The sequence below is a fragment of the Diorhabda carinulata genome, chromosome 5, assembly GCF_026250575.1.
Source record: "Diorhabda carinulata isolate Delta chromosome 5, icDioCari1.1, whole genome shotgun sequence".
NCBI classification, from domain to species: Eukaryota; Metazoa; Arthropoda; class Insecta; order Coleoptera; family Chrysomelidae; genus Diorhabda; species Diorhabda carinulata.
The window spans coordinates 31,646,791-31,671,881 of NC_079464.1; the positions used below are offsets into that span (position 1 = coordinate 31,646,791).

General features: G+C 29.1%; 2 protein-coding genes across 5 annotated transcripts in view; one reads left to right on the forward strand and one right to left on the reverse strand.

Moving 5' to 3' along the window:
• The window catches only part of LOC130894380 (uncharacterized), a 55,704-nt gene extending 51,730 nt beyond the window's left edge, over window positions 1–3,974 (forward strand). For both annotated transcript variants that reach the window (XM_057801168.1, XM_057801167.1), the window contains one exon: window positions 2,801–3,974. In XM_057801168.1, coding sequence (XP_057657151.1) covers window positions 2,801–2,805 — 5 coding nt within the window. In that variant the 3' untranslated portion in view covers window positions 2,806–3,974. The remainder of the gene's footprint in view (window positions 1–2,800) is intronic.
• A 414-nt stretch (window positions 3,975–4,388) lies between these two features.
• LOC130894379 (rho-associated protein kinase 1) lies at window positions 4,389–25,078 on the reverse strand. 3 transcript variants are annotated; one of them, XM_057801163.1, is made up of 15 exons: window positions 24,698–25,078; window positions 24,265–24,496; window positions 22,602–22,858; window positions 22,007–22,544; window positions 21,727–21,942; window positions 19,596–20,242; window positions 18,281–18,545; window positions 18,179–18,202; window positions 17,151–17,688; window positions 15,690–15,975; window positions 15,396–15,629; window positions 14,935–15,248; window positions 13,645–13,949; window positions 12,433–12,658; window positions 4,389–7,825 (listed from the first exon to the last, which is right to left on the reverse strand). In XM_057801163.1, the coding sequence occupies exons 2-15, from the start codon at window positions 24,443–24,445 to the stop codon at window positions 7,735–7,737; spliced, it is 4,122 nt and encodes a 1,373-aa protein (XP_057657146.1). In that variant the 5' UTR covers window positions 24,446–24,496; window positions 24,698–25,078; the 3' UTR covers window positions 4,389–7,734. The 3 variants fall into 3 exon arrangements, with proteins under 3 accessions (XP_057657146.1, XP_057657149.1, XP_057657147.1); XM_057801166.1 differs by having other exon boundaries at window positions 4,389–9,412; window positions 24,698–24,864; XM_057801164.1 differs by lacking the exon at window positions 18,179–18,202.
• Between the last annotated feature and the right edge of the window lie 13 nt (window positions 25,079–25,091).

The following is a 25,091-nucleotide window of genomic DNA, read 5'->3' on the forward strand; positions in this document are numbered from 1 at the left end:
ACAATATCTTGTTTACGTTTTGAAGATATTTGAAAATGAGACTGATATTTTTAGAAACCTCTGTATGTATGTAGGTTTTATCTATAAATCTCGAACTTATTTATATATCATCCTGTATAATGTGTATATAGATAGATAGTAGCAGCTTAGAAAAGTATATAACTTTATATGTGTTGTTAAGTAGTTTAGAGAACGTCCTATAGCTATACGAGATCTTCGAGGGGGATTTTCAAAAAAAATTGATTATTTTAAAATATTTTTCTCGGTGTACCGTCGTCACATCAACGATACTGACTACTAAAAAGATATTTTTCATTAATACTTCAAATCAAATCTTATTCAACTTCCCTCGTAAGTAAACTACTTCCATGTTTGATTCAAATTCGTCGTTTATTTATGGCGACCTTGAGGATGTTTCATCGTTTTTATTTAAAAAATTAGCAGACGTAATTGATATTTACATTTAACTTGGCAACGACGTAACTTTTATCGATAATAACAACCGGGAAGTTTCTTTGAAGTTAAATCTTATTCATCTTCCCTCGTAAGTAAACTACGACCATGTTTAATTTAAATTCAATTCATAATTGATACAAGGTGACCTTGAGAGGGTATAACGTTTCGTTTAATAGGTTGTCGACATATGAAAAAATTCATTTTTATTTCGGTTATTTTTTGTAATAATTGTTATCGGACGTATTTAATATTTACATTTAACTTGGCAACGCGGTAACTTATACTATCGATAATGAACGAGATGTTTAATTGGGGTTAGAATATTTGGAATTAATGATAATTCAAATAAAACGTTTAATTTTCGATTGAAATATCTATTTTTTCACTCAATATTGAAAATATATTTATCCTGAAGGATAAAATAAACAAATTAAATGATCAAAGAGCGAGATTTTATACAAGGACCGTAAAAATATTTTTATCTCTGTATGTAAATTCAGCGCGTAGGAATATTGACAGCCGTCATAGATAAACATTAAATACGGAGGTTTCGTTTACGAAATATTACGTATCGAAATGTTGAATAAGATTAATATAAACTAATACTACGGGGGTGTTACTAAATTTAAATAATATTATTTAATTTTTATATTAACGTCACGTTTAGATTCATTTTATTTTCATTTGTAACAATTCACTCGAGTATATAACTATAGGCGATGTTGCCGAATTTGATTTAAATCGGGAGATGATTTGAAATTTTTCGAAAAAACTTTTTTTGAAATAAACAATGATTTTGACGATCCCTCGCATGTGTCACTGCCATTTTATTTACGTTCTGCTTTATTTATCATCTTGTTTTAAATATAACGATCAGTACAATCTGTATATGTATATATTTCTCGGTAATTTTTGTTTGTAGATTTATTTTGTGGTTTTCTCGGTATATAATTAACGCATTAGGTTAACCGAGCATGATTTCAGAGTCAACAGTTTTTTTTAAACAAATTCCAAATATATTTTTTTTTTTTTGATTTGAAACTCGTTTTTAATAAATACCAAAAACTTGTTTTGCAAAATTAATGCGGGACCTGCACTTCAAAATATCACCTTGACATTGTCGATATTAATCCCCATTTAAATATTTTTTATTGCCGGTAATCTTACACACATCGTTAGGGAATTCCGAATTATTATTTATTTTTTGTGAATTTTTTTGAATTCCATCGAAATGCGAATCAAAAAACTTGTAAAAATGATATAAATGTCATGTTCGGGAAGCTCCCTCTCGATTTTTAATCGAGATAATTACAATTTCTTATATTAATCGATTAATCGTATAGTAATTTTTTTTTCTTATTGATTATGACAATTTTTTTCTTGGAATCGATTATTAATCGATTTTTCGAGATATTTCGATAACTTTTGAAATTCTAAACATTCCAAAAATGAAACTACAAACGCTGAAAAATCGATTTTTGTATTCCAATTATTTCCCTATATACAAATCATTCCCTCTAAATCGATTATCGACCAGCTCTATTTCGATCATTAATCGATTTTTGGCATTCCGAATTTCAATTATTTTTCGAGAAAAAAATTTTTCAAATTTTAAGGTTATAAAGTAAATCTTTCCTTCCGAATCGATTATTGAATCCAAACAGCTCCATTTCGATTATTAATCGATTGGAACAAGTAATTTCTATGTCTTTTGAAAGTACAAATATTAAAAAATTGAAAAAAAAATTAAAACTAGATTCTCTGAAAATTCTTTTTTGAGGTTATGTAGTAAATGTTTTCTTCTAAATCCATTGTAGATGTTGCTAAAACCTTATATCGATTATTAATCGATTAATCGAGGTGATTCGATGACTTCAAATTACATTAAAAAATTCTTCTAGATCGATTGTCGATCTTGCCAACGGCTTTATATCGATTTTGAATCGATTCTGCGAGATGTTCTTGAAAGTTCTATTATTGGAAAAATTTATAAAAATCAAGTTTTAAATTGTGGAAATTGATTTATTTTTCTGAATCGATCTTTCTAAAAGCTATATATCGATTATTAATCGAATTTTAGGAATGTATATTCACATATTGAAAACATAACCTCTAAAAATTCCATTTTTATACTCCAATATTTTCCGAGATGTAACATATCAAATTAAATTCCTTTTTCCATTAAATCCCCCGTATATCAAATCTCTATAACCTAACCTCACTTAATCCGATAAAATATACAATGTCATTCAAAACAATTTGGAAGTTTTTTTTTTAAAAAAAACTGTTTGACTAAATCAACATAAAATTTATAGTCATCCTAAATTTCATTTGTTTTTTTCAGTATAAAATTCATTGGTGGAGGCAATCATCATTCATATATACTTATCAATGTGATGTAAAATGAAAAATATTTGTGACGTATTTACCTATTATTTGATATACACTCGTAAAACATTGATATTATGACGTAAAAAGGTCGAATCACACAAAACGAATTCGTTAGGTATAAATCTGTGTGCTAAGAGTGTTCGTTAGTATCATCATCTAAGTTTATAACCACACTCGATACCGATATAAATTAAACCTCGAATTTCATCGATAAATATCGCCGAAATAGAGGCTTTATTTCGCTATTTGTGTTTGCGAGCTATGTTAAGTTGAAAAAGTTTAACCGCTAAACGTATTTGTGTTACTCTAATTGCCGAACGCACCTATAAAGTCGTTGATATAATTTGACAACGTAGACAGATGTGTTTATGTCAATCAGTTTGTGAAATACTGTTGATAATATAAAAGTGTGTTTGTATATGAAATTGTTTAATGTGATTAAACTGAGATTTTGTTTCTAACTTAACATAGCAATGTAACGTTCTTCTAGTCCCATCTAAAACATCGTGAATAAAATATATTTTTATATGGTTACATTTTAACTTGGATATGGTAAAATGTAGAATTTGATATTTCGATTTGTTTTTATCTAAATAACTTTACAAAAATCAACATTCCAGCAGCTGTTTTCAATTAATCGGAATCTAAGACGCTTTTGTTTCGATAACATTTAATGGCCTAATATTGTATAAAAAAATATGACTGATCTAATTTTTAATTGAAAAATATTTATAAGGCTCCATTGGAAAAGTTTGTTTTTCTTGAAAAAATATTGAGAGTTTTATCGCATTCTTCCTGAATATGAAAATTTTGCAATTATGTTCCTATTTTGGGGAGTCAAATGTTTTCAGTGAAAGCAGAAAAACTTGTATATAAGGTGTTACGATATTGAAGAAAAAAAAGTTTACAAATTCTTCGGAATTTGATTTTTTTTTTTCTAAATGCATTGATAACACTGATATTATCACATCGCATTTTTTTGTTACCTATGATTAATATATTTATGATTGTTTTTATTTCGAGTATAAATAGTCTAATTGTACATTAAGCATAGAAGTTTGTATGGATATAAAATTGTGTTTATTATTGTTACAAAGTATATATTAAAAAATATATATATATACATATATATTGATAAAAATGATTTTGTTTTATTTCTTTTCCCAATCATTTTTTCTATGAGGAAAAATAACGCAAGTAAAAAATTTAATAATTTTTATATTATTATCATTAATTAGTAAAAACTCACACTTTCGGAATAGATTTCTTACTGAAAATACTCAATGTTTTTTTTTTTTCGAAAAATACATAGAAATTTGTTGTTTTTTGGATATTTAATTGTACCAGAAACTTATTTTTATTTTAAACGAGTCGAAAAATGAATAAAATGAAAAAAAAACGTTCAAAATATTATTTTTTTGACCAAAACTGACCAAAAATGAAATCTAGTGTCTTTTTGATATTAAAAAATGGCGATTTTATCATATTTACCTCATTAATGTTCGTTCGATCGGTTTTAGGGTGAATAAAAAAACGATAAATAATAAATAAGAACAATTTACTTTTACAATTGTCCATTTTGGTTTACAATTTGTATACATAAGACATAACCTTAATTTCTACTATACATCACCGTCATCACTCGAAATAATTAATATAATCGGCCAAGGAAATAATAAGGCACAACTGCTTCACCCCAACCACCCTTTCCGATAACAAAACTCCACGTTATTGACCAAATATTTTAGATCAAGGGAAAAATTAATTTTTTTCGACGAAAACCCCTCCGCATAATTATCGTTTTTTTGTAAATATAAAGATTAGTTGTCAAAAAAATATGTACAAAAATATACATAAATAAGGAATGTGGAAAAAGATTTTTTATTATTTTTTTACATTGCAAAAAACGATAAAAAGAAACATAAAGGGTAGTAGGGGGGTCGTTGGAAATTGAATTTTTTGTGACGCCTTGTAAAAATTTATTTTATATTTTCCTATTCGTATATCCTGTAGGATAAGCTTGTCTCGAAGTAGACAACCGAAAATCCAGACGTACAGCCCCCCCTAACGTTTAATTAATTTTTAATTGAAAAAAATTCTATTTTTTAATAAAAAAAAACTTTTTAGAAGGCGTCGCTAAAAATTTTACTTTCAACGACCACCCTAAAGGGCAGTTATGTCGATGTCGGGGTTGGTCATTTAAACCCCCTAAAGTGAAATTAGTAATATAAAGAATTTCCAGGAAAATCGCGTATGTTCGAGAAAGATCTAGAAACGGATATAAGGAATCAAAAGAGGGCGGAAAAAGATATATACAGGGATGTAAGAAATAATATGTGGTCTACCAGATTCACGTTAAAAAAATTCATATTTGTATTCAAATGAATCATTATGGGTTAAGTTTGCAGTGTTCGAGTTATTTTTTTTTCTTCTAGTTTTTATTTAAAAAAAAATAAGCAAAAAAAAACAAATAAAAAAATACAAAATTCGTGATAAAATAAAGGGTTATCTTTGTAAGAATAAAAAATAAATTCAATAAAATAAAATATTTTTTCTAGAGAAATTTGAGTACAAAAAAAAATTAATACTCAATTTGTCAAAAATAGCAATTAAAATAAAACTTATTTTCTATTGATTTTTAAATATTTTTAAAAACTATTTTTGACTAGATACATTTGTAAAATTACTGGTCCAAATTTTGAGTCGAAAAAAGTTTTGAGCAATTCAACGTTTAAAAAAACAAATCCTAAGTACACACAATATTTTGCAATCAGCACCGAAAAAAATGAGCTTCTCAAATAGATAAGAAGCACAGACATTTTTATAGTAACGATAAAAATTTTATCAATTATTATTATTATTATGAACCAAATAACAAAAAAATACAATTTCCAACTAATTCAATATAATGAACCAAATGGCAGAAAAAGAAAACTTCGAACAATTAATGCAGTTTGGAACATGATACTATGTTGTGTTATAATTGTAGAAATGAAATTAACTAAATTGGCGTTTAATGTAATTTGGAACATGATAGTTAAACATATCAAACAACAAATCATCTAACTTTTAACTAATTATGTAGCTTGAAATGCTACAATATCGAATATAATCAACCAAATGGCAGGAAAAGACAACTTTTGGCAATTAATGCAGTTTGGAACATGATATTATATTGTGTAATGATCATACAACAAAAAATGAAGCTGCTGGTGATTGATGGGATTTGAAACATGATACTATTGAATAGAAATGAAATTGATTCTTGCCAATTGATGTAGTTAGTAACTTATCGCCAATAATAATAAAATGAAACTTTTAATTATAGAATCGATTCGAACATAGCCCTATTTAATGTAATGAACCAAATAGTACTTTCCCCAATTCGAAGCATATTAAATTTAATAGACGAATATTCGAAAAAAAAAAACAAATTTTTACATTAATACTGTTTAGGGTTTAACAATATCGACCGTAATGAACCAAACGGTATCAAAATTATACTTTTGACAATTAATATTGTTTGGACCATAACATCAAATTCAATTAATTGAGTGGCAATAAGAAAACACTATCTACTGTAGTGAACCAAATGGCAAGAAAATACAATTTTTGGCAATTTATACGGTTTGGAATATGAACTGAACAAAATATGGATTGAACAGTATTCGATTTTTTATTACAACCAATAAACAACTGTATACTAGGAAAAAAACAATTGATGTCGCAAGGGATATTTAAAAAAAAATTAAAGAATATGAAGAAAAAATTTTATCTGCTATAATGAACCAAATGGCGAAAAGACACTCAAGGCAGCTAATGCCGTTTGGACCATAAACCAAACGATAGGGCAACGAGAATTTCGACAATTCCAGATAATAAATAGAAATTGACATGGGAAGCTAGTAGGAAATGAAATTTTATCTATGAAAATATCAGTTTTTTCTGTGAAAAACCAACCAAAAAAAAATATGATTTTCCGCAATGAAACCTGTTTAGGACGTAACACTCTCTACTGTAATGAACCAAATGGTGAAAAGATACAACTTAAGATAGTTAATGCCGTTTGGACCATAAACCAAACAAAAACAAAATATTAATTGATTATGTTCAATTTTCCAATCACAAATAATAAATGACGATATAATTATATTAAAAAAAAGTCATAGGAAAAAAAATTTATTTATGAAAATATCAGATTTTTTTTTTGAAAATCCTACAAAGACTTTTTTCAATAAAACGTATTTGAGATGAAACACTATCTACTGTAATGAGCCAAATAGCAAATTTTGACAATCAATGTTATTTGGAACATAATAACAGAAGTAAAAATTGAATTTTTAATTTAATGCAGTTTGGAACATAACAACGGAAGTAAAAATCAAATTGTCAGTTTAATGCAATTTGGAACATTATAACAATGACAAATCATAATATTGATCGTGCTGTGCTTCATTTTCAACGATTAAACCCTAATTTTGAATTTGAACCTAACTACCGTTCAAAAATACATACAAATGAAAATTATAAGATCAGAATGTGTGAGGTTTCGAATTAAAAAAAAATCAAACTGGATCAAATTTCTGTTATCTGATCTTCCAGCAGGCCTTATCGAAATAAACTATCCAAGTAACCAACAATATGCGTTTTTCTTGATACAAACTCGTTTGAAGGAAAATAAAAATCACAGATTGTATCAGCTAAATTAGTGATGGAATAAAGCGTTTATTCGATGTTAAAGATACGACGCAGTCTTCAACAATCATCCTCGTTGCGTTGATATAAAAAATTCGATAAAATACCCTTCGGGGATGTTTAATGACAGACTGCGCGAAAATAGAAGATTAAATAATGACACAATGATTGAGTTTAGATGAATCTGGAGTGTCATTTACTGTTCATCGAGGAATTAGCGGGGAGGGTTGCCGATCGTTGTTGGGTGTTCATATATGGCTTCATGTTAGAGCGAGTTGATTCCCTGTTAATAGAAACAAAAAAAAAATAAAAGGTTATTAGTAGATGATATTAGTTCGATTCAATATATTTATTACGCCTTTATGTACATATATGGTTATGTGAATTTGTCAGGTATTGACTGTTATGAACCAAATGGTAAAAAAATACTAGTTTCGGTTATTAATGCGGTTTGCATATTATTTACGAATTTAATGAACCAAACGGTAATAGAGTGAAACTTAAGACACTTTATGCAGTTTGGAACATAATATCAAATGTAACTAATTTAATTTTGGGTTTATTGCAGTTTGGAACACAATATTATCCGATATAATGAACCGACAAATGAAAAATCATGAAAATTTTGGAAAAATTATGAGAAGTTCAAGAAAATTATAGAGGAATTGTAGTCATTTTGAAGAATTATGAAATATATGGAGAAATTATAGAAAAATTGAAAAAAAAAATGTTTTAAAAATCATGAAAATCAGAAATAAGTTAGAAAACCGGGTTGCAATTGAAAAAATTAGTGGTTATTTTCGAAAAATAGTGGAAATTTCAAATAAATTACAAAACCATTACAGGACGTTTAAGAGAAATGTGAAAAAAGAATGAGAAATTCATTAAAAAAATTAAAATTTTGAAAATTGAAGTGATATTGTGATAATTACAGAAAAATTATGAGAAATTTGAAAAAGTGGAAAATTTTGAAAATTACAAGTAAATTGAAGTAATATTGTGAAAATGACACAAAATTATGAGAAATTTGAAAAAGAAATTTTAAAAAGTGGAAAATTTTGGAAATTACAAGTAAATTGAAGAAATATTAGTTATATAAATATTTTGAAAAATATAGAAAAAATGGGAAATGTACAGAAGAATATAAAAATTACGAGAAAATTATGAAGAATTTATTAAAAATTAGAAAATTTATGAGTAAATTATGAAAATTTTGAAAAAATTATCAGGGTAAGATCATGACTATTACGAGAAAAATATAAAAGTTTTGATGAAACTCATGACAATTTTGACAAAAATATGAAAATTGTAGGAAAATATAAAAGTTGTGGGCAAGATAATGAAAATTACGATGAATCACGAAAATTTGGAAAAAATGACCAAAATCACATGAAAATCAGAACAGGACTGCTTGCAAAAAAATATGAAAAATTTGAAAATGTTAAAGGAATTCTAGAAACACAAAAATCACGGGAAATCGAACCGGAACCGAAATTTTTTCATAATCATAAAACAGAAAAATATGCTAAAAATCCGCATAACCATTTTTGAAACGTTAATTTATGTTAAAATAGCATTAGAATCACATTTAATACCAACAAAAACTTACCAAAAATTTCAATTAAAAAAAAATATCAACTACTAGGTACTTAAAATACATATTCGATCTATCGATTATAAAATGTGAATAAAACGCAAGAAAATAATTTTAAATAAAATAATAAAAAAAAAACAAAATCTCGTTAATTAATATCTGAAATTTATTGAAAATTCCCGAAACAAGCCATGCAATAACATCAGGCAGCGCGGACAGTCAGTCCAGTCATCTCAGTAGTCATCCCTGATTAAAATGGAATAAGTCCTGTATACACTAAAAATAGAAAAAAAATTTCTATATTTTAAACCGCCACCAAAAAACTACCGGTAGATATCTACGAGAAAATTTCATTTCAACAAAAATTATTTACAGTTCTTTTTTTTTATATATAATAATAAAAACCGAAGTATTTTTAAATCCCCACATGCAACTTTCAATTTTATTGATTCTTCTTCTCGATTCTGTCAATTTTCCTAACCTAAACTTTCATTTAAATGGCCTTGACCATTTTTTAATCCCAACCAACACTTTTAGTGTGTAGTTGAAAAATTATAAAATAAAGTTTTTACGTAAACATGAAAATTACAAGAAATATGAAAAATACGAAAAAAATATGAAGTATTAAAAAAATTGCAAAATTACAACAAAATTATGGAAAATTTGACAAAATGATTGAAATTATTGGGAAAATCAGGAAAATTTCAAATTAATTAGAAAAATATTGTGAAATTGCGAGGAATTTGGAGAAATATGGAAAAAAATACGAAAAATTACGAAATTATAAAAAAAATCATGTTAATTTTAACGAAATGACGAAAATTACAACAAAATTATGAATTATTATTATTTGGAAAGTAACACTATCTACTGTAATGAACCAAACGATAAAAAATACATCTTAAGGCATTTAATGTAGTTTGGAACATAAACCAAATAAACAACGAAATACCAATTGAACTGTGTTTCATTTTTCATAAAAAAATAATAAATGATCGCGTAATTAAAAAAACATTAATATCATTTGAGAATTTCAGTCAAGATGTTTTTCAAAAAACCGGTAATAAAGTAAAATTTTGTAATTATTCTTGATTGGGATGTAACACTATCTTCTGTAATGAACCAAACGGTAAATACAACTATACGCCATTAATGGAAATTGGAACATGATTGTAATGATAAATAAAATATTAATTTGAATATGTTCAATTATTGATTTAAAGCAAAATTGAAATATACTGTTTTTGCACCAATAAAATTCATATATTTCCGTATTCTTTCTCAACCCTTCTTCTTGTAGCACCACCGGCTATACTATTAGAGAAATAATAGAAAAAAAGAAATAAGAGGAAGCGAAACAAAAAAGGAAGAATTACAGAATATTTATAGTTTATTGATAACAATAATAATAATAAAAAAGAAAAGTATAATACAAATAAATATATACAAGTAACTTACAAAAAAAAAGTAATAATCGGTAAGTAAAAAAGAAATATATTTTCATTTTATATTAAAAAGGAAGAAATTAGTCATAGAATGAAAATAAAAATAACAGTTGGGGGCAGAAACAAAAAAATATGTGTTATTATATGTGATATTTATCAATTTCTAATAAATAATTTGAAAAATACTATTTAATCGTTCTAAAATGAGTAATTATCCTGCTTCTTGCGTATTTTGCTATACGAGATATGGAAAAAATGAGACGAATCTAGCTGTGTATCAGAAACTGGTAATAATGGAAATAAAATTCAAAAAACCAAAAAAATACAATTGTTGGTTATTAATGCAGTTTTTAGAACATAATATCGAATTTTAGACTTTGGAATATAATATCCAGTTTGGAGGGTGAGATTATAGACTGTTATGAACCAAATGGTAAAAAAATACAACTTTGCGCGCGATTTAAGCAGTTAGGAATATAACATCGAATGTAATCAACAAAATTTCCAGTTTTATACATTTTGGAACAAAATATTATCAAACATAATGAACCAAAAGGGAAAAAAAACACAACTTGAAACAGTTAATGCAATTTGGAACATAATATCAAATGTAATTAATTTAGTTTTGGGTTAATGGCAGTTTGGAACTCAATATAATGAAACGATACTTGAAAAATCGCATTTTGGGTATTTAAAGTCATTTGGAACATAATAAAACCGATAAGCAACAAAAGATAACTTTAGACAAAAAACTTTGTTTTGAGCATAACAGTATCGACTGTAATGAACCAAACGGTAATACAGTGAAACTTTAGACACTTTATGCAGTTTGGAACATAACATCAAATGTGATTAATTTAATTTTGGGTTCATTTGCAGTTAGGAACACAATCCAATGAAAGGATACTTGGAAAATCAAATTTTCGGCATTTAATGCTATTTGGAACATAACACTAGCGACTGTAATAAATCCTTGAATAACTGAAAACTGCAGTTAATCCTATTTGGAGAAAGAAATTTTCTGCTGTAATGAACCAAAAGGTGAAAAAATACAATTTTCCAATTTGGACCATAAACCAAACGACAATAAAGTTTTCAATTTTTCATCCTCAACCAATAAGAAAAAAACCAAATTTAAAAATATCCTTAATTTTTAGATGTAGTGAAGTCGAATCATTTTTATAGATATATTTACCTCTAAATACGAAAGAAGATGAATTATTCTCACAATTTTCTAGATATGGAGTATTTTTTTTAATAAGTTTCATAAAAAAGTAGATTTTGTCCTAAATATTTTGCAATAATCCTGTAGAGGTATAATATTATCTATTGTAATGAACCAAATGGCGATAAAATACTCCTTTTAGTAATTACTGTAATTTGGAACATAATTGTGATAATTGAAAGGACAATAAAATATTAATTTAAATTTAATTCAGTTCAGTTCAACTTTTGATTATTTTCGTCAAAATAAATTTTTAAAAACAAATTATTAAGTATAAAAAAATATTTTATTAAATAATATTTTGCAATTAATCGTGTTTTGGAAGTTACACTATCGACTGTAATGAGCCAACTGGTAAAAAAATACAACTTGAGACAGTTAATGTCGTTTGGAACATGATTGTAATAACAAAATATTACATCAAATATATCGTTCAACAAATTTTTTGAAAAAATTAATTTTTTTGCTAAATAATATTTTGTGATTCACAGTTTTTCATAGAAAAATCCCAAATACATATTTCATAGGTGATAATACCCCATAATAAAATTTTAAATCACTTTGTAGTCGATTTAAAAAAAAAATAATGGAGGAAGGGGAGTTAATTTGGTATTAGGTTAACTCACCTAGGCGATATTTTCGTCGAAGAATCTATGGCGTTGGAATTGTTGGCTTTGAAACCGTATTTTTGTATTTTCCTACTTAATCTCGATACCCACTGTCTCTGTTCGTCGTGCGAACAAGCGAGTAATAGTAATTCTTTGGCATATGAGGGATCGTAATGGAGTTTACAAGGAGGTACCGAATCCTCCTTCTTTTCTAAATGGTCCTTGTGAACCTTTATCCTACATCCTGAAACGACAAAAACGATAGTAATTTTTAATTATCGACAGTAATGAACCAAATGGCAATAAGATACAATTTTGTGCACTTAATGCAGATTGGAACATGATAACGTATGTAGTCAACAAAATTTTTCATGTGAAGCAGTTTGAAACGTGATATCTTGAAACATAATGAATCGATAGGTTAAAAATGAAATTTTCGGCATTTAACGTTATTTGGAACATAATACTATCGACTGTAATGAACCAATTCGAAATAAAATATGATTTTCGAATGAAAACTTTGTTTGGAGCATGATACTATAGACTATAATGAACCAAATGACAACAAAACATAATTTCGGGTACTAAATGCAGTTTGGAACATAGTACTATCGATTGTAACAAACCAATTGGCAGTAAGAGGACATTTTTCACTAGAAACTTTGTATGGAGGATGATACTATGGACTGAAATGAACCAAATAACAAAAAAACACAATTTTGGGTACTTAATGTAGTTTGGAACATAATACTATCGACTGTTGCCAAAGCAATTGGCAGTAAGAGGTCTTTTTTGACAAGAAACTTCAATTGGATGATTATACTATGGACTATAATGAATCAAATGGCAACTAAACACAATTTCCGGTACTTGCATGCAGTTTGGAGTATAATAATAAACTAATCGGCAATAAAAGATGAAATTTTGGAACATGAGACTATGTACTGTAATGAACCAAACGACAACAAAATACAACTTTGCGCACTTAATGCAATTTGGAACATAATTGTAATAATCAAAAACGATAATCAAATATATAAGTGACCTTGAACCATTGGTTATTTTTGTTAAAACAAAAAATATACAAGGTATTCTCCATTAATTTTTTCATATATACAATTTCAGTAAAATTATAAATATTTCTAATCAAGTATAGTTTCAAACATTTTTTTTGTACAAATTTTCGAATTATTTTCAAATTTAATAAACTGAAACATATATAATACTCACTTCTACATTCCAGAGCCGGCGGCGGCCTAAACATATTCCACATCGGTTTCGGACATACTTCACAAGTAGTAGGCATGTGATAAGATATATTTAAAAATTCGTGCCCCTTGTGTAATATGACGCCGGGTTTGTCATCGAAATTCCTCATAGATTGACTGACGTCTAAAGCTAGCGTCGCCTGTTCGGCGTCGGTTTTTCGCGCCTCGCCCTCGCCTGCGTACAAAAGTTGAAATATCCTCGGTATATCTTTGGAATCGGCTCGGATCACATCCCCTTGGGTTACAGAACGCACGTGGAATACTTTACTGGAATCAAATCGTAGAAATGGGAATTTGATTTATTGATTTCCAAAGGGCATATGAATATTGACGATATAAATTGCCAAGGGGCAGTAAAAATTAACCAAAAAAATATAAAAGAGGGCGATAAAGATTAAAAAGTAAAATAAACAGTAAAAATTGACAAAACATTGAAAAGAGGATAAAGGAAATTATGAAAAACAATAAAAATTAACGAAAAAATGGGGGACAAAGAAAAATCTGGGAACTATAAAAAAACAAAGAAAAATATGGAAAGCTAATATAATGAAAAACATTATAAAATCAAAGAAACGATAATTGATTTGTTGATTTCAAGGAGGCGTATGAGTATTAGCGTTGAAAATAATCAAGTAGCAGTAAAAATTAACAAAAACATATATGGGGGGCAAAAAAATAAAAGGAATTGGATTTAAAAGAAGATAGTAGAAATTAATTAATAAAAAGAAGAAAAATAGAAAAAAGGACAAAAGAACGACTAAGAGATGGGAGAGAATAGTGAAAATTAATAAAAACAAGGAAAATAGAAAATAACTACTAGGAAATTGGAGAAAACAGTACAAATAAATTAAAACCAAAAAAATTGAGGAGGCAAAGAAACACCAGAAAATAGTAAAAAACACAAAAAGTACCAAAAAATAAAAGGGGGGCAAAAAAGAACAGGAATTAATAGAAAATAGTAAAAATCTATGAATAAAATAAGAAGGGGGAAAAGAAAGAGCAGGATATGAGAGAAAACAGTGAAAATTGATAAAAAGAAAATAATAACAAAAAAGGGGGCAAAGAATGAAAGGGAAAGGGAGAAATCAGTGAAAATTAGTATAAACAAAAAAAGGGGGACAAAGAATGACGAGGAAATAGTATAAAGCAACATAGGAAAACGGAAAACAATACAAAAAAAATCAACGAAAACATAAAATACTAACAAAATAAAAGAGACAACACAAAAAACGAAAAAAATTTTTTCTTTCACCTCAAATCCAAAACGATAACCGGATCAGAATTCTGTTTATCATTATCGGAATTGTAGAAAATAATTTTCCTACTGGAGACCACGACGTACTGTTTCTTCCAACCGTGCCTCCTGATATTCTGTTTGGAGGGTATCGACAACCACCCCTCGAATACAGCATCGATTTCCTCGCCGTCGTTATCCGCCGAACTCAACGACGCCGTTTCGCTGTTCATCGAAGACAATTTCAATTGGAGCTGCTCCAAATCGGCGTCCTTACTATCTAATTCCATTTGGAGACGTTGCTTCGCCGATATTTCTTCGTTGAGCTGAGCCTGGGGGATATCGAGAAAACCATTAAAAAAATAAATAAATAAAAAAAAATAAAAATAAGTTGAAAAACTGAATTAAAAATGGAAAAAATAAAAAACAAAACAAATGAAAAATGCACAAAAAATTAAAATTAGTTATTTGGTATTTACGCTTAAATCTTGTATGTTCTTCTGATAATTTCCTATCATTTGATTGTATTTTTCCTTTTCCAAGCTCAACTCCTGTTGCAGTTTCTTCAGGTCTCGCTCTTTCCGCCTCAAATCGGCGTTGGAAACTTTGGATTTTCCTTTGGCAGATTCCCTGATGTCTTTCCTGTTCAATATTTCGTGTAACTTATTAACCGCTTGCTGTTTCAAAAGGCTTTCCGTGTTCAATCTGTTCACCTGGAATTTTTAAGGAAAATTTTAATTGAAAAATATTTAAACTCGATTAAAATAATTTACCAATTTTTCGTATTCCTCGTTGTTGTTGGTTTTCCTGTTGAATTCTTCTTGCAACTGTTTGTACTGCCTGTTTAGTTCATCTTTTTCTTTTTGTAATTGTTCCGTTAACTTTTTCAATTCCAATTCTCTATCTTTAAACGTGTTTATCGCCACTTCTTTGCTGTTTATATCCGTTCTGTGTTTAGCTAATAGATCTTTCAATTCCAATTCTTTCATTGTTTTTTCTTTTTCCAAATCGGCTACGGTTTCTTCTGCTATCGATCGTGCCAGGGCTTCGGAATCAGCTCTAATGTGATTATTTTCATTTAAATTTATGTTAATGTGCTCTTTTTCACGAAATTATGAAAAAAGTAACTAACAGCGAGTAGTTTCTTTTTAATATAGTTGAAATACAAATTTTACTGAACTATAATGTAGTAAAAATATCAAAGGGAAGGTAAAAAATAAAAAAAAAATGACAAGAAAATACAACTTTGATCAGTTAATGCAGTTTGGAACATAATATTATCGACTGTAATCAACCAATTCGTAATAAAAGATAATTTTCAACTGAAAACTTTGTTTGGAGCATAATACTATGGACTATAATGAACCAAATGACAAAAAACACAATTTCGGGTACTTAATGCAGTTTGGAACATAATACTATCGATTGTAATGGACCAATTGGCAATAAGAAGTTATTTTTGACTAAAAACTTTGTTTGGAAGATGATACAATGGACTGTAATGGACCAAATGGCAACAAAAATCGGGACTTTCGGCCAAAATGTAATTACACTGAAAAACATGTTGAAAATATAAAATATACTGATTGTTACAGATTACGGAGAGCAAAAATACCCTGTCAATTTATTATAGACTTATATTGTGGAATTTTTAACTCAATATCGTCATTATTCATCCAAAATCAATGAATTTGACACTAATAGCCATTTAGAAACGTCAATTATGTAAATCCTACTATTAAAATTTGCCAACTAGAAAAATCTAGCAGAATAGTATCAAAAATACTATCCAGCATACATATTAACAGTTTTTTCACGGTTTTTTAATTAATTATTGAAAAAAAAAATGGACTCTAGTGATAGAAAAAGCCAGATACTGTCAAATATTGTAACGATACAAATTTTCCTGTACTATAACATAATTAAAAGATTGAAAAGAAGGTGAAAACTGAAATTTTTTTGTCAAAATTGATGATAAATGGAAAAATATTTGATAAAAGTTGATTGGTACAGCTTCCAAACTATTAAAAAAAAACAAAAACCGTATCTACACTGAGAAAAATGTTAAAAATATAAAATATGTACGGTTTTTGGAGGTTACGAAAAGTGATGACAAACCTCCTGCCAAATATAGTTAAGCTACAAACTTTCTATACTATAATACAATGAAAAGTTGGAAAGCAAGATGGAAAGTGATAATTTTCCAATAAAAATTGTAATAAATAAATGAATACCTCGCCAAAGCCAATTGACACTGATGTTTCAACGAGGCCCTTTCCTCTTCGAACTCCTTATTGATCCTATTTTTCTCGTCCACTTCCTCTTTCAATTCCACCGTCTGCGTTTTGTACAGCGTCGTAAAATACTGTTCGGTTTCCAAATTTTCCTGCAGCTCTTTCATCTGCAACTGATCCCGCTGCCAATTGTTCTTCACCCTCATCAATTCCTCTTCCAGCGTTCTCTTTATCTCCTGCAATTGGCCGATTTCCACCAACAATTGAGATTCTTTCGCTTTGAGTTTATTGAATTCCGCCATCTGCTGACTCATTTCCGATTGGAGGATGTTCTTCTTCTGTTGCTCTTGCTCGAACTGACCGTTGACGGCTTTAACTTTTTCCACTTCCTGTCTGTATTCACCTTCCAGTTTCTGTAATCTCTGTTGGATCTGTCTGTAATCCACCGATAACATCGAGATTTGTCTTTCCTTTTCCTGCGAATTCAAATCGGCTTTTTGGCGGGCGCATTTTTCTTCGTTTAGTTTCGTTTGTAGAGCTGAAATTTTTTTATTTATAATCGGATTTGAAAAATTTAATGCGACGTAATAGAAAAAAGAAAAATTACTAAAAAAAATAACCGTCGAAAACTAATTTTGAAAAATCTAATTCGATGTTTTAGAGAACAATTTCAAAAAATTCACTAAAAACAAATTTTTTTCAATAAATATAAATAAATTGATAAAATTAAAAAAATTAAGGAATTAAATTCGATGTTCTAGAAATAAAACTTCGAAAAATTCACTAAAAACAATTTTTTTGGAGAAAAAAAGAAAATATATAAAAAAATTCTATTAAAGCCAAATTTTTCCACTAAATATAAAAAAGATTGATAATAAAATGAAATTTAAAAAAAAACATCAAAATAAATAAATTTTATACCAAATAACCATATAATATGAAAAATAATAAATTTTACATATTAAGATTATTTAAAAAAACAATTATACAATTATACAAATTAAATAAAAATATAGAATAATTTTTACCGTTTATAATACGATCCATGAGTTCTGCTTGTAAAAAAAATGCACTAAATTGAATTTCGATAAATTATTTTTTTTTATTTTTTTTTGGAATTAGAATGTTACCTTTGACAACTTCCAAATTGGCTTCTTCCTTATTCAAAACTCGACTTCTTTCGGTTTCTTCGTGTGCTTTAACTTCTTGCTGATATCTATTTTTGAGCGCCTTCAATTCCAAATCTAGTCCGGCGCATTCTTTTTCCAAATTGGATACTTTTTCGGTTAATTGGATGTTATCGGTTGATATTTTCATTTCTTTTTGTCGTACCCTTTCCATTTCGGCGTTCACCGATTGTAATTTGTTTTCTAGAACTATCTGTTGATCGGACATCTGGACAGAAATGGAAATTTCCATGGAAAATTTCAATTTGGAACACAATATTATCAAACATTAACATGACACTATCGACTATAATGAATCAAATGGTAAAAAAATACAACTAAAGATAGTTAACGCCGTTTGGTACATAATTTCGATTGTGATCCAACTAAATTTCAAGTTTAATGCATTTTGGAACAAAATATTATCAAACTTGATGAATTAATACGTAAAAAATAGTACTTTCGATATTTAAGGCAATTTGGAACATAACCCCACCGACTGTAATAAACAAATTTATAATAAAAGAACTTTCGGCTTAAAGCTTTGCAGTTAGACCAAAACACTATCGACTATAATGAACCAAATGGTAAAAAAATACAACTAAAGATAGTTAACGCCGTTTGGTACATAATTTCGATTGTGATCCAACTAAATTTCAAGTTTAATGCATTTTGGAACAAAATATTATCAAACTTGATGAATTAATACGTAAAAAATCGTACTTTCGATATTTAAAGCAATTTGGAACATAACCCCACCGACTGTAATAAACAAATTTATAATAAAAGAACTTTCGGCTTAAAGCTTTGCAGTTAGACCAAAACACTATCGACTATAATGAACCAAATGGTAAAAAAATACAACTAAAGATAGTTAACGCCGTTTGGTACATAATTTCAATTGTAATCCAACTAAATTTCAAGTTTAATGCATTTTGGAACAAAATATTATCAAACTTGATGAATCAATACGTAAAAAATCGTACTTTCGGTATTTAATGCAATTTGGAACATAACACCACCGACTGTAATAAACAAATTTATAATAAAAGAACTTTCGGCTTAAAGCTTCGCAGTTAGACCAAAACACTATCGACTATAATGAACCAAATGGTAAAAAATACAACTAAAGATAGTTAACGCCGTTTGGCGTATATATATATATATATATATATATATATATATATATATATATATATATATATATACAAGGTAATTAGAAATAATTTTTTGTTAACACACTTCGGTACCAGTGTAGGAAAATAATTAATTGACTCACCTGACTCCTATAATTCCTTTCTTCAGTTAACTGATCTTGCAACGTCGCCACTTCCGTTTGAAGAGTATCCCTTTGGCTCTGTATCGATTGCAACAACGTCTGATACTCAGCCACCTTATGTTCCGAATTCGATTTAACTATAGTCAATTCGTTAGCCTGTTTCCTCAATTTCTGACAATTTTCCGTTTCCGCCTTCAATTTTTCCTGCATCTCGTTCACCTGCTTCTCCAACAACTGTATCTTATCGTTGTGCTGCTGATTATTGTTCATTTCCCTCGTCCTCTTATTCTGTTCTTCTTCGTAACGTTTCTTCAATTCCGATAAATATTTTTCGGTGTTTTTTCTCAAATCGCTTTCGTGTTCGGCTTTCCTTTGCAATTCCTTGTAATTGTGCCTCAATATTGTCAGATCCTTTTCGTTTTTAGTCATTTCTTCTCTGATGTCGCTTTCCCTTTGAGCTATAGTCTCTAATTGTATCAATAGTTGTCGGTGTTTGGCTTCTAATGTTTCTACGTTTAGTTTTTCTTGTTCTAGTAACAATTCTAATTTGTGGACGTGATTACTAGAATCCGATGGAATGTTATTCAGTTTACTATCCACGGAATCCAAAGAGGATAGTAACTGATAATCTGAATTGTAAGTAAAACCTAAAAAAAAAATCAATTTAAGCCCAATATTCGTATATGCAATTGATTTTGGTCAATTTATAGTATTAGAAGGAAAGGTAGTTCAGGAAATGGGCGAGGAAATCAGTTTGGGAAATCACACTATCGACTGTAATGGTGCAAACGGCAAAAAAATGGAATTTCATGTGAATAATGAAATTTGGAACATAATATCAAATGTAATTACTTTTTTTTAGTGCAAAGCTGTATGGGAAGAAATATTATCTAATGTAACGAACTAATACGTGAAATACCAAATTTTCGGTACCTAATGCAATTTGGAACATGATAGTATCGACTGTAAAACACCATTGGCAATAAAAGATAATTTTCAATTAAAAACTTTTTTTCGAACATAATACTATGTATTGTAATGAACCAAATGGCAACAAAATACAACTTGGCGCATTTAATACAGTTTGGAATATAACATCGAATGCATCAACCAAAGTTCTAATTTTATTGAGTTTATTTAAAATATAATTAAATATAATGAAACAAAACGTCAAAAATTAGACTTTCGGCATTTAATGCAACAGAAAATAACTTCCAGCTACAAATTTTAACATTTAGTCCAGTTTGGGAAACGACACTATCGAATGTAATGAACCAAATGGTAAAAAAATACGAATGTTTACACTTTATGCAATTTGGAACATAATTATATCAAACAAAATGAACCAATATGAAAAAAATATGACTTTCGACACTAAATACAATTTGGAACATAACAACACCGACCGTAACAAACCAATTGGCAACAAAAGATAAGTTTAGGATAAATACAAAACATTTAAACATATCTGGGGAATACATATCGATTGTAAAGAAACAAAATGATAGAAAAATACGATTGTGATCAACTAAATTTCAAATTTAATGCAACAAAATATTCTCAAACTTGATGAATCCATACGTAAAAAATTGTACTTTCGGTATTTAATGCAATTTGGAACACAACACCACGGACTGTCATGAACCTATTGGCACTAAAAGAACTTTCAGCTTGAAACTTTGCAGTTAAATCAGTTTGGAGTATGATACGATCGACTGTAATGAACCAAATGGTAAAAAGATACAACGTAAGACAGTTAATGCCGTTTGGAACATAATTCCGATTGTAATCCAACTAAATTTCATGTTTTAAACATTTAGGAACAAAATATTATTAAACATGATGAATCCATAGGTAAAAAATCGAACTTTCGGTATTTAATGCAATTTGGAACATAACACTACCGACTGTAGTAAACATATTTACAATAAAAGAACTTTCGGCTTAAAGCTTTGCAGTTAGACCAAAACACTATCGACTGTAACGAACCAAATGGTAAAAAGATACAACGTAAGACGGTTAATGCCGTTTGGAACATAATTGCGACTGCACCAAATGGTAAAAAAAAATATAACGTAAGATAGTAGATTAATATTGAGAAATTAATGAAAAAAAAAATGATTTTTTTTACCTATAAATGGTAGATGATTGCCCACGAAACTATTAGGCACAGGAAAATTTTCTTCGGGCGTCTCGTCCTTTTCGTAATCCTCGAAATTACTGGTATCGTCATCCCCCGTCAATTCGGGAACCACCGGCGGCGCCGTATCCCTCAAATTTTCAAAAGTCCAATTTTCGTTGTTCACAAAAAACGGATGCGTCTTTATCTCATCCACACTATTTCGCCCTACGATTTTTTTTCAATAAAAAAAAATCACCCCTCCCCCAACCCCTTAAATTATCAAACCTACCTAACCGCTTGTTTCTATCGCAGAGAAGACCCTGTATAAAACACTTGGCTTCGTTGGAAATTTCGACTTCGTCCGGAAACGACAAATTATTTTCGTGGTACATGATCTTGTTGTAAGTACCCAGAAGGCTGTCGGCGTAAAAGGGCGTTTCCCCTACCAACATCTCGTACACGAAAATTCCCACCGACCACCAATCGCATTCCCTTCCGTAAATCCCTTTCCCGTGGCTCTGCAGCACTTCCGGCGAAATATAATCTGGAGTACCGACTACGTTGTTCGATCTAACCAAACCCCCGTCGTCCATTCGCATACAAGTACCGAAATCCGCCAATTTCAAGTGCCCATATTTATCCAAAAGCATATTGTCCGGCTTGACGTCCCTATGGACGAATCCCATCGAATGGATCACGTCCAAAGCTAGCACAACTTCCATCGTGTAAAATTTCGCCCAAGTTTCCGGTATATCGTAATTCGACATCAGATTAACTATATCCCCGCCCGGCATGTAGTCCATTACCATGTAGAGATGTTTGGTATCCTGCACATTACCACAAAACTATTAAAATCCATCCAGACGTAACCTCACTTAACTTACCTGGAAGGCGAAATGTAATTGAACTATCCACTCGGATCTGGCGTGCGCCATGATGTGTCTTTCCTCCCAAAAGAAAGCCGAATCCGATCGTTTGATCAGATCTGCTTTGCTCAATCTTTTCATCGCGTATACTTTTCTAGTGTACTTTTGCCTAACTAATTGAACTTTGCCGAACGCTCCCCTACCTATCACTTTTATGTGTTCGAAATCATCGGTTTTCATTCGGAGATTGATGATATCGCTAGCAAAATCATCATCTGAAACGGATACATTTTCAAAGTAGGAAGATCATATTTTCGATTTTCAACAATACAATAACCAATTGAGACATCGCTCATTAAATTACGTGACTAATAAGAAAAAAAAACAACCTTCTAAAAGCACGAAATTTTTTTTTTAAATCGGTAGTCACTGGGGACCGGATTTGGTCTAAGAGATCCTGGTGCGCATTAAGCCAAAGAGTGTCCAGGTGCAATTTGACCTCAATAATAAAGAAATTTGATAATTTGGCGTGGTAAGTGAGTGCCATGGTGAAACTAGATAGTGGACGCCTGCTGAAGCAATAAATCAATCAACTCTGTTCATCCGGGATACCAATTCCTAGCGGTTCCACTGAAACACAGACTTATGAATGAAACGACAGTCTTCCACGTCCAATTATGTTTGGTATTCCTCAAAGTCGTCCTTTAAACCCTACTCCTGTGAGTCATATGGTTCAGTTCAATTGCTATTCCAGCGCCAACCCAAGAAAAACAACCTCTAAAAGAGCAGCTGCTGCCTTCGACACAGGAACCACAAAGTACTCCTTCCATCCGCACCAAAAAAAAAACAAGATGACTCAGAAACAACATCCAATGAAGATGTTTAGTAAGGGAGATCTGTTGCATCCACAATTATTGTAGCACTACTGATTCCAACTAAGCAAGCAATCATTCATTCATTCTGTCACCGTCACATTATTGTTATTCGATCTATTTTCAACAGATACAGGCCGTTCACATAACCAGCATCTTTTCCTATCAATATCAAGGCTCCTAAGGCTATGGGATTCTGAATTCGTAGAGTTTGTTAGTTGTTTTTACTGTTTATATACTTCTAGTTACTTTTAAACGAAATGCAACATGTAAAAATGAAAATTAATAAACGTTTTTCCAGTTTTTCAATATCTACTACATTTTTATATTTTTTATAATTGAAACTGATGAAAATCAATGAAAACTTGATAATAAAATACCACGGTAGATTATTCAGTTATCAAGGCTTCTAAAGCCATAAGTTTCAGTTATTAGGGTTCCTAAGACTATGGGATTCTGAATTTGTAAGGTTATTTAGTTGTTTTTATTGTTTAAATACTTCAAGTTGTGTTTAAACGGAATACAACACGTAAAAATGGAAATTAATAAATAGTTTTCCAATTCCTTTAATATCTACTATATTTTTATAAATAAAATTGGTGGAAATCAAACAAATTATTACTGAAAACTTGATAATAAATTCCACAGGGTCAAATACATAAATTTTCTAATCTATAACTATTTACTTTGTAAAGTAACTGACCTATTAATAAAGATAAAACTGTTTATTTTACTTTCAAAACTTGGAAGATGTATTACTGTACTAGTTATAATTTGTTAATATAATCATTTATTTAATTGGTACTTACACCTATTTAAGTAAACTTCGACATTCTTCAATTTTTTAATAGCTGGATGATCACAATCTGTATACAGTGCCTGTACTGTATCTAGTAATGAATCAATATTTCCTTTCCCTCGAGGCTCTTTTATACGTTCCTCGAGAAGTCTTAATCTTCTCCTACGATCCTCATCGTTTATAATATCCATTTTTTTAATAAATATATTAAGTAAAACTACTTTTAAACACTAGTAAAATATCTGCAAAATAAATCGCGTTAAGCGATTGTTGTACTACAAATTAAAGTAATTATTTCGTTGGCAACTAAATAATTGTATTTTTCATTATTGCGTATTGTTTAATATGTAAATTCGTTGATAACTAATGCTATATCTAAATTTTTAAGATATCAACCTGTCAAAAACATCGCTTTGTATGAAATAATAATGATTTTCTCTTACCTGAACATTACACGTTCTTGGAAGATACGTTTAATATTAAAAACGATCTAAATATCACTAATTAATTATTATATACTAAACATAAAACTAAATAAATCGCCGAAAAAAAATCATATTTATTTTAAAAGAAAGCAGCCATTTTAAAATTAATCATCACATCACTTTCCTTTCTTCATTCGATTCAAGCGATTTTTATGATTCGATTAACTATGCAATCACCATTCTTTTGCATATGTCAATCATATTATATGACTTTATTAAAAAAAAAACTTATAATAAACTTAGCGAAAAATATTACGACTTCATAAGTAATAGATATTATCTAATATTAATAATAAAAAAAACTTTTATTTATAGTTTTTAGAAGTTAGAAGAAGAATCGCAATTGCGCCAA